We start from the raw sequence: 11,470 nt of genomic DNA on the forward strand, positions 1-11,470 counted from the left end.
TTTTCGTTTAATTATTTTAAAACTTAGCCTTCGGCTACTTAAGTTTTATTAACTATTAAAGGCTTCATTCAGCGCGCTTTGGATGTTTTAAATTTTGAACTTTGGTCACACTTGAATAAAAAATAAATTTAAACCCCGCATTTGATTTGCAATTGGATATTTAACTATTTGTCGGGCAGAATAAATCGGGTTGCAAGATGACCACGCCTGTGCCCCGCCGCACCAAGGACATGATGGCACTGGGACTGGACTCCGACTCCGAGGACGACTTTAACACGCCATACCGACCACGACAAGCGGCGGCGGGAGAACGAAAACAGCAGCCGGTGGCGTCTTTCCAAGTCCAAACGAGGGGCAAGGAGAACGAACCGCATCCCCTGCCCATAAATATGCTGTAAGAACTGGGACAGCAATGTCCAGTATCGCATGACATCTCCTGTTCTCCATACATAAGTCCTCCTGAGTCTGCAAGGATCTAATTTTCCATGAATTCTTTCAGGAATCCTAGATCTTTTCTTTCCAAATTGGTCTGTCCATCGAAACTAACCTGTATCTTCTAGGCTTAGTATATACCCTAAAAGTTAATCTATATTAACCCACAAGTCGAGGGATTTTTGTTACAAGATCACCTAGAAATGTTCATTACTTCTACATACAACGTTTTTATCGATTCTAGACCTCGCCGAGTGTCCGAGTTGACTATGATGGATTCGGACAGTGACGAGGAGGACATCAAGAGCAATCACAACCTTAACTGCGCCATCCTAAACGATTCCTTTGTGCTGAGCCCATCCCAAGAGTTAACAAACAGCAACAGCAACATAACCACTCGTAGAACACCAAGTGCCGCCCCCCTTAAGCAATCCGATTCGAATCTCTCGTTCCTGGGAAGATTCAACGACATGGGCATCAATTGCAGCAGTCAAGGATCCCCTGTTGCGAATTCGGAAAAACAGGTGGCCAAAAAGACAGCACCCACGCTTCAAGCTGCACCAAGTGCCACCGAAAGGCGCCCACTCCAAGAGACAGAGACGCCACTGCGTAATGAATTACCCTCCACCTCGAAGACGAAGCCGGATGCAGACTTCATTACCCCCCAAGTACGAACAATTGGTTCCACACTGGCGGGAAAAAGTCGGAGTGCGGTGTCCAATGACTTCCGTGCGCAGAAAGTGCTCTTCCAAACACCTATGACCGTGAGTCGTGCTGCTCCAGTGGCCTCCGATAGCATAAGCTTCTCCCTGTGCGACACCATCACAGAAAGCCCGGACATTCCGGAGCCTCCGAAAAAGGCAGAACCACCAAAGAGTCAGCATCCTTCCAAAAAGTCCCTAGATCATGTTTTCCGGGAGTCGGACAAGGATAACGTGCCAGACAAAGTGGATAATGTGGAACCAAAGGAGCTGGTATCGATTCCCGCAGTTGCTGTACCTCCAGAGCAGCCTTCCCACAAGACATCTAATATTTTAAAAATCAAGAATCATGAGTATACGATTGATAAGAAACTGGGCTGTGGCGGCTCCAGCTCTGTTTTTTTGGCACGCCGATCGGATTCCGGAAATGAGTTCGCCCTGAAGGTGGTGGATCTGCAGGCCGATCCACAAGTGGTGCAGGGATATCTAAACGAAACCAAACTTCTGGCAAAGCTACAAGGGAACGTTTGTGTTGTGGCACTTTACGATTAGTAAATATTTCTAAATACTGACTTCTTGTTAACGTCACTGTTTAAGTACTTTTTTTTCCTTAGTCAACTTGTGCGCGAGGAGTCCAAGCTGTACATGGTGATGGAGAAAGGTGACTGCGACTTGAACAAGATCCTGCAGAGCTACACCACCAACCTTCCTCTCTATAGCCTGATGAACATCCTGTACCAAATGCTGCAAGCGGTCAACTACATTCACCAACACGGTGTCATCCATTCGGATCTCAAGCCGGCAAATTTCCTGATGGTCAGCGGCAGACTGAAGTTGATCGATTTTGGCATAGCCAGCAATATCGCTGTGGACTCGACGAGCATCATCAAATTCTCGCAGGCGGGCACCTTTAACTACATTAGTCCGGAGGCGTTGACGGACACCTCCACGGGGAATAGCCCGATGCGCAGAGCCGATCAGCCGAAGATCAAGATCTCGACCAAATCGGACGTGTGGTCGCTGGGCTGCATCCTTTACCTGCTACTCTACCAAAAGACACCGTTCGGCCACATCCGAAACGTCTATGCCAAGATGAGTGCAATCACCACACCGGGCACCAGCATCGAGTATCCTGCCATTCCGCCCTACTATCCCATCATGCTGGTTCATGTGAGTGTTGCGCAATATGAGGCTTTTAGACTAACATAAGCTAACTAAAATTATAAATAAATTGAATCCAAGTTTACAACTGTCTCTGCTCTATTTGCAGATGGCCAAGAACTGCCTACAGTTGAATCCCAAAAAGCGGCCGTCGTGCACCGAACTACTACAGTACCCATTCCATATGATCATTCCGCTGCAGAACCTGCAGATACCCAGCAGAACCGCCAACAGCAATTAAGCACGAAAGCTCAGCTATTTATTAGTGAAATGTCAAAGGTCAAATGTCTTTCTCATATGTGTGTGTATATATTTAATTCTCATTTTATCGTAAATTAAACATCATAAATCCTTATAATGCTGTTATAGCTCGTTCTTTTGTTTGTTGTGGTTGCTGATGGGCTTGAATTTGTTGGTTTTCCTAATTTTTCAGTATGTCGCATGCAACAGGTTCCGACAATAGATTGCTAGTTAGCATTCGTGTTTAATTTGCGTTTACTTATAAGATAGGTTCTCATTCAGTTTTATATAAAAATAGTTGTTTTCTTGTTTATTTACGCTTAATTAAATGTTGCTGCTGCCATTTGCTCTTCCTGGGATTAAATACTTTGCGCTGCCTGGCGGCGGAAAATTAAAAGTTAACACAAAAACAGAAAACATGAATGGAAAACATACAAAATTCACAATGGCCCAAGTACAAGAGCATACGTACATTCATACTATTATTTTGTTTATTTTTTTGTGGATTTGCATTTTAAGTAGCTGGGTTTTAAATTCATTTGCTTAACATAAGATACATATACAATTGTTTAAAGCGCGTTTTTAAATGCAAGTGTAACACAAAAATAATAATCGCATGCAAAGTATGTGTTAAATAATAATTAGAAAGTAGCAGCAGCAATGGATTTTTCGCGGTTTTTCCGGGTTGGTTTGCTTTTTATTGGGAGGGCTTGGGTGGAAATTGCCTGTTTCTGTAATCAGAGTCGGACTTTTCCTTTGCTAGCATTTCTTCTCTTCTCGTTTAACATTGCACAAGTTTCGATTGTTATCATTATCTTGCTTTAGTTATGTGTATATAATTTCTTAAAGCGTTCCATAGTTCTTCATTCTCATAATTGTTGGTTCTCGCTACTATAAAATGTTAAATGTTGCTGTTGTGGGGCATGCTTTAGGTTTACTTTTTTCTCGCCTTTTTTTTTTGTTACATTAACTTTAAACTTAATAGATTGTTAGAGTTGTTTCTTTTTTACTGTTGCTGTTCTTTTGGAAGTTGGACAAACTCTGCGGTTGCTTGTCAGTTTATCGTCGTTGTTGGCCTCCTCTTCCCTTTCCGCATCTGTTTCGACATTAAATGTCCTGCAAAAAGACAAACGATATGTTTAGAAATCTAGTTATTATAGACCAGCAACACAATTCCTTACCTATTCTCCGTTTGAGGCATGCTGCTGCAGGGTTAGGATCAGCTGCTCCTTCTGCTCGACGATGCCACGCCAGTGCTCGTCCTGCTCACGAGCACGCTCTTCCAAGTCCATCAATGTGTTTGTCTGTTCGTAAGATTTTATTGTCATTGGATAGGTTATAAATTACTATAGGGCAAAAGTAATTACCGTCTTGGTGACCAGCTGGGTGAGCTTGTCGTTGCACTCCCGCAGCTGCAGGTTCTGTTTGTGCAGCTCCTGCTGCTCGGCGGCGGAGGAGGATTGGCTATTCGAACTACTATTATTGCTACTAATATTGTTGTGGGTGCTATTGTGGTTGCTACTGCTACTGTTGCTTGATTGTGTGGACTTATGACTACTGCTGCTCTGCTTCTCGGACTTCTCCGCGTCGAGCTTCTGCCGCAGCTTATCCTGTTGCTGCTTGACATGGGTGGCCAGGACCTGTTCCAGCCACTGGTCAAAGGATGCTTGCAGGGCATTTCCCGACTGCGCTTTCACAGCGTCGGGATAAAGGCGCTGGTAGAGATCCCGGATCCTCTGCTGCTCGCTCTTGGCTGAACTGGCACTACCCCCGCCATTGGCGGCCACTGCCTTCTGTTGCTGCAGCTGCAGCTCTTTGTGTTGTTGCTGCAAAGATTAATGCATACAATTAGTTTACAATGATTTAGACTCTACGAATTTTCAGATGGAATCATATAGGCAAGCAGAAGAAGCTGACAAAGATCATGCACTTACGCCTACGGACTGCGCTGAATTTGTTTTCGTCTTAGCTGTTAATGCTTCGGCATTTTGCAACGCTTCAATCAACTTCCAATTTTTCATACGCACGTCCTGACGAAACACGAATACGTGGCAATTAGTAAAGGATTCAGGAAAAGCAAGAAGGATGCAGATGCAACGGGCAGGACGAACGACGGCATAACGACTCAAATGCGACGCGATTACATATAGTTGGGCTCAAATTGGTTTGAAATCCTTTTCAATTCAATTATCCGCATTCATTATTAATCTTCATGCATAAGTCTTGACATATATATGTATCAATTTCAGTGATTACAAAGTAAAGTGCAATAAAGTTTAAAGTAGGTGGTATAAAATAGGGAATGTAATGGGAATGCAACACAAAAAGAAAAGTTTTTTAATATATATTTCTAGTTATAGAGTTCATCTCTATACTCACATTATTTTTCTCCCGCTGCTCCTGGAGCTCCTGTTGCAGATGTTGCTCCTTAGCCTGCAGCTGCTCGGCCCGCTGTTGAGCCTCCTGGAGCTGCGACTGCAGAGCGTTGGCTTGCTTCTGCTGCTGGGCGTGGGCATCCGTCAGCGAGCCGACCTGCGAGCGAAGAGCACTCAGCTCCTGCTGCTTCTGGGCCAGCGCTTCGGTCTGAACCTGGGCCTGCTCCGACTGGGCGGCGGTGGCCTGAACCGCGCTGTTGGCGGCTTGGGTGAGCTGTTGGCTGAGCGCAACGTTGCGAGCCTCTAGGACGGACAAGTTCTGTCGCAGCTCCTGCAACTCGGCGGCGTGGACGCGCTGCAGCTCCGACTGAGTCTGTTGAACAGCGCTCAGCTCCTGCTTGAGGTCGGCGTTCTCCGCCTCCAGCTGCTTGCGCTGCTCTAGCTCAAAGATGCTATTGTTCTGGCGCGCTTCCAGCTCTTCGCGTTGCAGCTCCAGGGCTTGCAGCTGCTGAGCCTGCTGCTGAATCACCTCGTTCTTCTGCTGGGTCTCTGCATTAACGAATGCGGTCATTTCCGCCAGGCACTTTTCCTTGTGTGCGAGATCCTGTTGCAAATGTTGCAACTGAACCAGATCCTGCGAATTGGCTTGCTTCTCCCTCCGAAGGGTCTAAAACAAAGAATTAATGATTTGTAACGAATTTGAATATAGGCTATGTTTGAAAATATTCTTATAAATCTCAGAAGCTTTTCTTACCGTAAGCTGTTGACGCTCAAGCGTCAACTTGTCATTCAGACTGGACAGCTCCTGGTTGAGGGCGGCTAGCTCCTGCTCCTTGCCTTGCAACTTATCGATATAAGCCTGGTTTCGGGCATGCATCTGGGCGCGTTCTGTGTTAACCTCTTGGCGTAGTTCGCGAAGCTTAGCCTGAATTCCGATGGAGGCCTCCTGCTCCTCGGCCAACAGCTTTTCCTTCTCTTCCAGCTGACGCTTGAGTTTCTGGCAGATGTCATCCGACCACTCAGAGTGCGAAGCGGGCATATCCTGTTGCTTGTTTAGCAGATAGTCGATGAGTATCTGAATCTCTGAGCGATTTAGCTCGGCACGAGAAAATACGTTCATCAGAGCGTTGACACCAATGGTCTGGTTCTGGTGATCGGCCAGTTTATCCAAAGCATGAGCCAAATCCTTACCCGTTAGGGTTTCCTTTTGATTCTGTTTCTTGTTTTGCTGCTGCTGCTTGGTTTTGTTGTTGGCCTGGTTGTGTTGCGTTTTGGGTGAGCCATTCTGCTGCTGCTGCTGTTGCTTGAGGATCTGCTTGGTCACTACGGGTGCCTCTGTTTCGACAGCTACGACCTTCTCCTTCTTGGACACATTGCCTCCGGCGATCTTTTTCTGACTTTGCTGCTTGTTGTTGTTGTCTTCTTTGCGTTCCTTTTGCTCTTGCTTCTTCAGCTCCACCACATCCTTGGGGATCTTGGTTTCAAAATTATTCAAAGTTGGTGTCTCCTCGGCGTTAGCTGCAGGCTTAACAGCAACAGTTTCGTTCTTGTTGACCAGGATTCCGGCTGTCTTGTTGTTGGCTCCGTTACGTTTATCCTTCTTTCCCTTTTTGCCAGCCCCAGAAGGTTGGTTCTCCTTCTCAGCCACGCTACTGGGTCGTCGCTGATCAGTGAGGACCTCTGCATCGGGTTCAAATTCAACATGCTGCTTGGAGAGACCGGGTTCCTCGCCAGCCACGGAGCCCTGACCCTCCGACTGACCATCGGAGTAGTCTTCGGCTTCCTCTGGTTCCGGCTCGTTGTTCACATCCCTCTGCTGTTCCCGCTGACGTTGCTTCTTTTCGCGCTTAAGTTCCTTCTTCTTGGGCTTCTTGGTAGCGGCACCACCGGCCGCCTTGTAGAGATTGGCGCTCAGGGCACGCTTCTCGGCTACCACCTCCTCAAAAGTCTTGCGCCGGAAGATCTTGTTGATGAACAGGAACGAGAGCAGCGAGGCGCTGACCACACAACCGATGACGATCAGTATGTGGAAGTCCATATTTGCATATCTTTCCGGTTTAGCCGTGGATTTTTCTCAGGGATCTCCTTTGCGAATGCTGTTGAATAAATAGAGAGTTTCTCGTTACTATTTTGTATTTTAGCAATATTAGAAGGTAAATATTTCTAGGTATTTACATTTGCAGGTGTAAATACATATGAAAAAATTAAACAATAATGTTCGATTTCATCTAAAAGGGGAAGCCCGGAATTACGGCCACGTTTTCTCCGTTTGGTTTCCAAGGAAAGCAACCAACAAAGCAAAAAATAATCTCAAGTGTGGAAATGTTAGAAATGCTTTTTAGGGTCACTCGTGTATATATTTTTGCTATCAAACTCATTTCGTAGCATTATCAGCTTTTTTCAGCTTGAGAACCACTACAATGTAGTATAAACTGATGACGTGGGGGTCAAAAATCGAAAAACGCCGAAGAAATGCCCACTAAAAACGACAGATCAACGACACTACATTCAATGGCAATTACGCTTTATATAGCCGGATTGTTTGAGTTGAACGTGCTTATCGGTTTACCGGCCGGAAAATGGTTCAGAGCGCAACAACACAAGTTCTCCTTTTGTATGAACACGTTGTTATTGCTGCAGTTGACTGGGCTTGCTGGACGTTATATTAATAAAAACGCTGTGCGGTTGATAATTTCATTGTTGTTGTTGCTCTGCTGAGATAAAAAAAATGCACTGCTGAATGGCTCAATATTCCTGGTATTCCGGATTATACAGCTCAACTCGCCAATAAATCCCCATGAATTTCAAATTTAGGCAAAAAGGTCATTTGAATTTCATTTGGCGCAGGAAGGGCGATAAGAAATCTCAGCTGGAATTATCGATTCCTCAAAGAACTCAGCGATTAAGACGGAAAAATGTATTCCGGGCAGAAGTGGGGAGCCGACAAAGTCACAAAGAATAAAATTAGCTTATGAAACAGCAGCTGCTGGGCAGCCTTGAACGAAAGTTGGTAGACATTTCCAGCACCCAAAGGTGTTGACGCAGATTGAAAGGAACTCACATAACAATCCGAAAAAAGAATAACAATTTAAAATAACTCAAAGTCTAGATTCTGACGCACACGTATGCAAATTTGCCAATTCGCAAAAAAAATCAACACTGTTTAATCTATTTTCGTTAAACTCCACGAGTCTCTTCCAATGGACACGATGCGAATGCCAAAGGCTAGTGAAAAGATTCGCAGCAGAGCTGGGCTCGCAATTCGAGATCTCTCCTCAGCTCTCTACACTTGAAGCAATTCCCAAGATCGACTAAATATTTATTTTTGAATAGGTTATTTTCTGGATGTTTTCTGTAAGTGCAAGTTACGTTTTATGAGAGCAAGATTTTATTGAAGAATCAGCAAACAAATTTGCAATAAGTCTTGAGTTTAAAATATGCGATAACATTACTTGTATCATCAAAATAAAATACGTTTATATATTTACTCCGCCCAGTTATCTTTGAAACTTTAAAATAATATATATTTGTAGTTTGTACATTTTTGAAATAAAAAATACTAACATTACTAACAGAACGTTTTATTCTCAGTGTGCTTGCGCTCCGTGGCACTTTTCTCTCTTCGCTCCCACCACAGTTAGAACAAAACTTGAAATTTCGCTGACTCCGCGAGCTCAGTGGAAGAATTCACAAATTGCAAAAATTTCAATTCAAGGTTGTTGCTCTCTGCGGCTGCGATAACTGGCAGGTCGGGTATTTATTTTCCTCTGTTGGCTTGTCAAGTTCTGGCTTCTTATTTCTGCTGCTTTGCTGGCTCGCGTCATGTTTCTGGCTAAAAGATACTGACTGTGTTTCTGTTTCTTCTTATCCACAATCAACAAACATTTCTAAGGGGCTTTCAAAAATACTGGGTTACGTGATACTGGGTAGATGAATAATCCGTATACAGCAAATCTTTCCAGGTTTACTCTATCTACATATAACTAACTCTTGATTTCATTTATTAACAAATGTAACCATTTTTAGTGTTTCCAACTGTTGTATTGCGACCATTGTGACAATTTAGATGGTTCATAGCATCTTCACTACAATTTATGAAAGTTTTTACAACTCCAATTGTCTATTATCTAGTCCTATGAAACCGACATTCATTATTACGGATGGGTGGACTGACCACAAAGTTAAATTAATATTTAATGGCACAATGGAAACGGGTTTCCGTCAAACAAATCGATGGCGTTTAACGGAAAGTAAGTAAAGTCCGGGCTGCGGATTCCGATTCCGTGAGTATAGAGGCGGGGGAGGAAGAAGCAGCAGAAGCGGTGGCGGCAGAAGAGAGCCAAAGCCAAAAGAGAATAAAAAGCACAATAAAAACGCCGGTAAAGGTCATCAACCGGAAGAAAAGCGCCCATGTGTGCGTGAGTGTGACTGGCCAGTGTTTTTGTGTGAGTTTTTGTATAAACGAGTGTGTGAAAGTCGAAATCTTGCTGCCAATTATCATTATGACCATCTATAAATAATTATGTATTATGGTCGAACAGCATGCAAAACACGCTGGCTGCTCGGCCTCGTTACAGCCAACTGACAAACTGGCAAACTGACATCGAACTGCACAGTTGGCCTAATTTTCCCGTTTTTCTTTCTATCTTTCTGTGCCGTTGCTTCCCTCCCTCCCCCTTTCTTTTGCGGCGCCCCAGTGTTCAATTAGCTGCCTGCTCACACACACACTCGCACTTGCTGGCACATGGAATTTCTCCCCTGTTGGTGAGCCCCGGCCAGAAATGCCAAGTTGACCATTTTCTGGCCTTTGAAGGCAGCGTGTTTGAAGTGGGTCAAGTATTCGCCAATGCGATTACATCTCTTCAAATGGAAATAAAAAAGTTATTGATCCTCGTAACTGTGTATAATTATTAAAGTCCTTATGCGAATTATAAATGTCTAGATTTGTTTCTAAAAAAAAATTGTTTTTCATAATCAACTTACATATCCTAATAACTTCTTAAAACTGAAAACTTCCAATCTATCTAAAATTTAACCGGGTTCTCCATTTTATATTATTTTTGTTCTTTCATAAAAAAATAATTTGAAATTATACTTTTACTAGCTTGCTTTCGCAGCAGCATCACTGATAACGGTGCAAGTGCTTTCCTCGCTCTCTCTGTCACCGCTGAGCGAGAGCGTACTCGCACTCATTCATTATTTTTCATCTATTTATTCATAAATGCATTTTTTGCCCCTGCTATTTTCAGCGGCTCAAGAGTTTTAATTTTAGAAAGCACTGCTCCCTACTTTTCGTCTTTTTCTCCCGTAATATTTATGCAACATGCAATGCTGCTTTATTTATCTCTGTGGGAAAGAAAGCGTGGCATGTTTTTTGCGGTGTGTGGTGTCTTCTTGTTATTCCTGCGTGGGAGCGTCAGGTTCCAAGTTCGTTTCCCTAATTTTTTCTTTTGGTCCACAGATGGAAGGTTGGTCTAAAATGTGGAGTGACTCATAAAGGCTATAAATAGGCAAATTGATATTGTCTAAAGCTGGCGGTTAATGATTATTGATTGCTGACGTAGACGTCGATAGCATTTGTTGATTGTCAATTGGTTTTCCCCGATGACGAACGATTTTTGAGTCTATGATTTATTGGACTGCAGCTGCTCTGCTCCGCTCTCTCTTTTGAGCTCTGCTCCGCTCTCGCTCCTTTGATAAGCCCGCATATGCTTATGTGTGTGTGTGTGGTGAGGTCAGCGCATCAATTATGCTCATTTCTTGTCTTTTTCTTTGATAAAATCAGCGAACAACAAATGGGAAAGGGCGGGGGCAGGGCCCCGGCCAGACGGCGGCGCCCGAGATTTTTGGCAAATCAAAGCAGTCAGCTGTCCCCTTTGCTCATAATTAAGCAATGGGGAGCAGTGAAAGTGTGTCGACTACTAATTGGCACCTTGAATAATTGCACACCGATAAATAAAGTAGTGGCTTCCTTTTTCCTCTCAAGACAAAAGGGCGTCGCACTGCACTTACACACATACATGTACACCGCTCTCCCCTTCTTATCTCCAGTCTCTATACTTCTAACGCTGATTTTCAGCCGATTTTAAGCCACTTGCAACGTCAACAATTTTCACAACATTTCACATTTACAATGCAGTCTTTCTTTTCCTTCTTCTTTTCTTTTTGTTGGAAACGCATCCGCCATTTGCAAGCCACTTGTGTATGTGTGCCGGAGCGCTGCGCCTGTTTGAGTGTGTGTGTGTGTTGGGTTGTCGCGTCGACAGTTTTTTCATCACTTTGCTTGGATTTAGATACGCTTTATCAAACCAGTTCTTACTTGCAACTGTTAAACTTTTTCTCAACTTTCTTATGCCTTTCGGCTGCGGACTTACACTTTTTCGTTAGTGGGAAAATTGAAACATTTGCAAACAGAGTGACCGTGGCGACATACTCCAAAAATCGCGCCAGTCACATAATAGTCCTAAATTTGGACAACTAGCGATGACTCAAGCCGCCGGATAAATGCGCTATGTTTTTGTAGCCGAGACACGCTACGTGGGGAGAGCGATGTTTTTATCG

General features: G+C 43.9%; 2 protein-coding genes across 10 annotated transcripts; one reads left to right on the top strand and one right to left on the bottom strand.

Annotated features, from left to right (window-relative positions):
• Positions 1 to 97: 97 nt before the first annotated feature.
• Mps1 (Monopolar spindle 1) lies at positions 98 to 2,655 on the top strand. 2 transcript variants are annotated; one of them, NM_001275748.1, is made up of 4 exons: positions 98 to 394; positions 677 to 1,684; positions 1,748 to 2,303; positions 2,376 to 2,655. In NM_001275748.1, exons 1-4 carry the CDS (start codon positions 198 to 200, stop codon positions 2,631 to 2,633), a joined length of 2,019 nt encoding a protein of 672 aa, NP_001262677.1. In that variant the 5' UTR covers positions 98 to 197; the 3' UTR covers positions 2,634 to 2,655. The 2 variants fall into 2 exon arrangements, with proteins under 2 accessions (NP_001262677.1, NP_650644.1); NM_142387.3 differs by having other exon boundaries at positions 2,404 to 2,655.
• Positions 2,559 to 11,342, bottom strand: alt (aluminum tubes). Of its 8 annotated transcripts, none has more exons than NM_001275750.1 (7): positions 11,284 to 11,342; positions 5,664 to 7,005; positions 4,914 to 5,576; positions 4,469 to 4,564; positions 3,902 to 4,360; positions 3,716 to 3,838; positions 2,559 to 3,650 (listed from the first exon to the last, which is right to left on the bottom strand). In NM_001275750.1, the coding sequence occupies exons 2-6, from the start codon at positions 6,945 to 6,947 to the stop codon at positions 3,716 to 3,718; spliced, it is 2,625 nt and encodes an 874-aa protein (NP_001262679.1). In that variant the 5' UTR covers positions 6,948 to 7,005; positions 11,284 to 11,342; the 3' UTR covers positions 2,559 to 3,650. The 8 variants fall into 8 exon arrangements, with proteins under 8 accessions (NP_001262679.1, NP_001262678.1, NP_650645.1 ...); NM_142388.3 differs by lacking the exon at positions 11,284 to 11,342 and adding an exon at positions 10,922 to 11,070 and having other exon boundaries at positions 3,013 to 3,650; NM_001275749.1 differs by lacking the exons at positions 4,469 to 4,564; positions 11,284 to 11,342 and adding an exon at positions 8,474 to 8,703.
• Positions 11,343 to 11,470: the final 128 nt, after the last annotated feature.

This window comes from Drosophila melanogaster, chromosome 3R (genome assembly GCF_000001215.4).
Source record: "Drosophila melanogaster chromosome 3R".
NCBI classification, from domain to species: domain Eukaryota; kingdom Metazoa; phylum Arthropoda; class Insecta; order Diptera; family Drosophilidae; genus Drosophila; species Drosophila melanogaster.

Excerpts from the sequence above, each read along its gene's own strand:
- alt (NM_001275750.1), bottom strand. The coding sequence starts at position 6,947 with ATGGACTTCCACATACTGATCGTCATCGGTTGTGTGGTCAGCGCCTCG. Across the intron at positions 5,577-5,663 it reads TTGAGCGTCAACAGCTTACG|ACCCTTCGGAGGGAGAAGCA; the intron begins GTAAGAAAAGCT and ends TCTTTGTTTTAG. Across the intron at positions 4,565-4,913 it reads AGCAGCGGGAGAAAAATAAT|GACGTGCGTATGAAAAATTG; the intron begins GTGAGTATAGAG and ends GTGTTTCGTCAG.
- Mps1 (NM_001275748.1), top strand. The coding sequence starts at position 198 with ATGACCACGCCTGTGCCCCGCCGCACCAAGGACATGATGGCACTGGGA. Across the intron at positions 395-676 it reads CCCCTGCCCATAAATATGCT|ACCTCGCCGAGTGTCCGAGT; the intron begins GTAAGAACTGGG and ends TATCGATTCTAG. Across the intron at positions 1,685-1,747 it reads GTTGTGGCACTTTACGATTA|TCAACTTGTGCGCGAGGAGT; the intron begins GTAAATATTTCT and ends TTTTTTCCTTAG.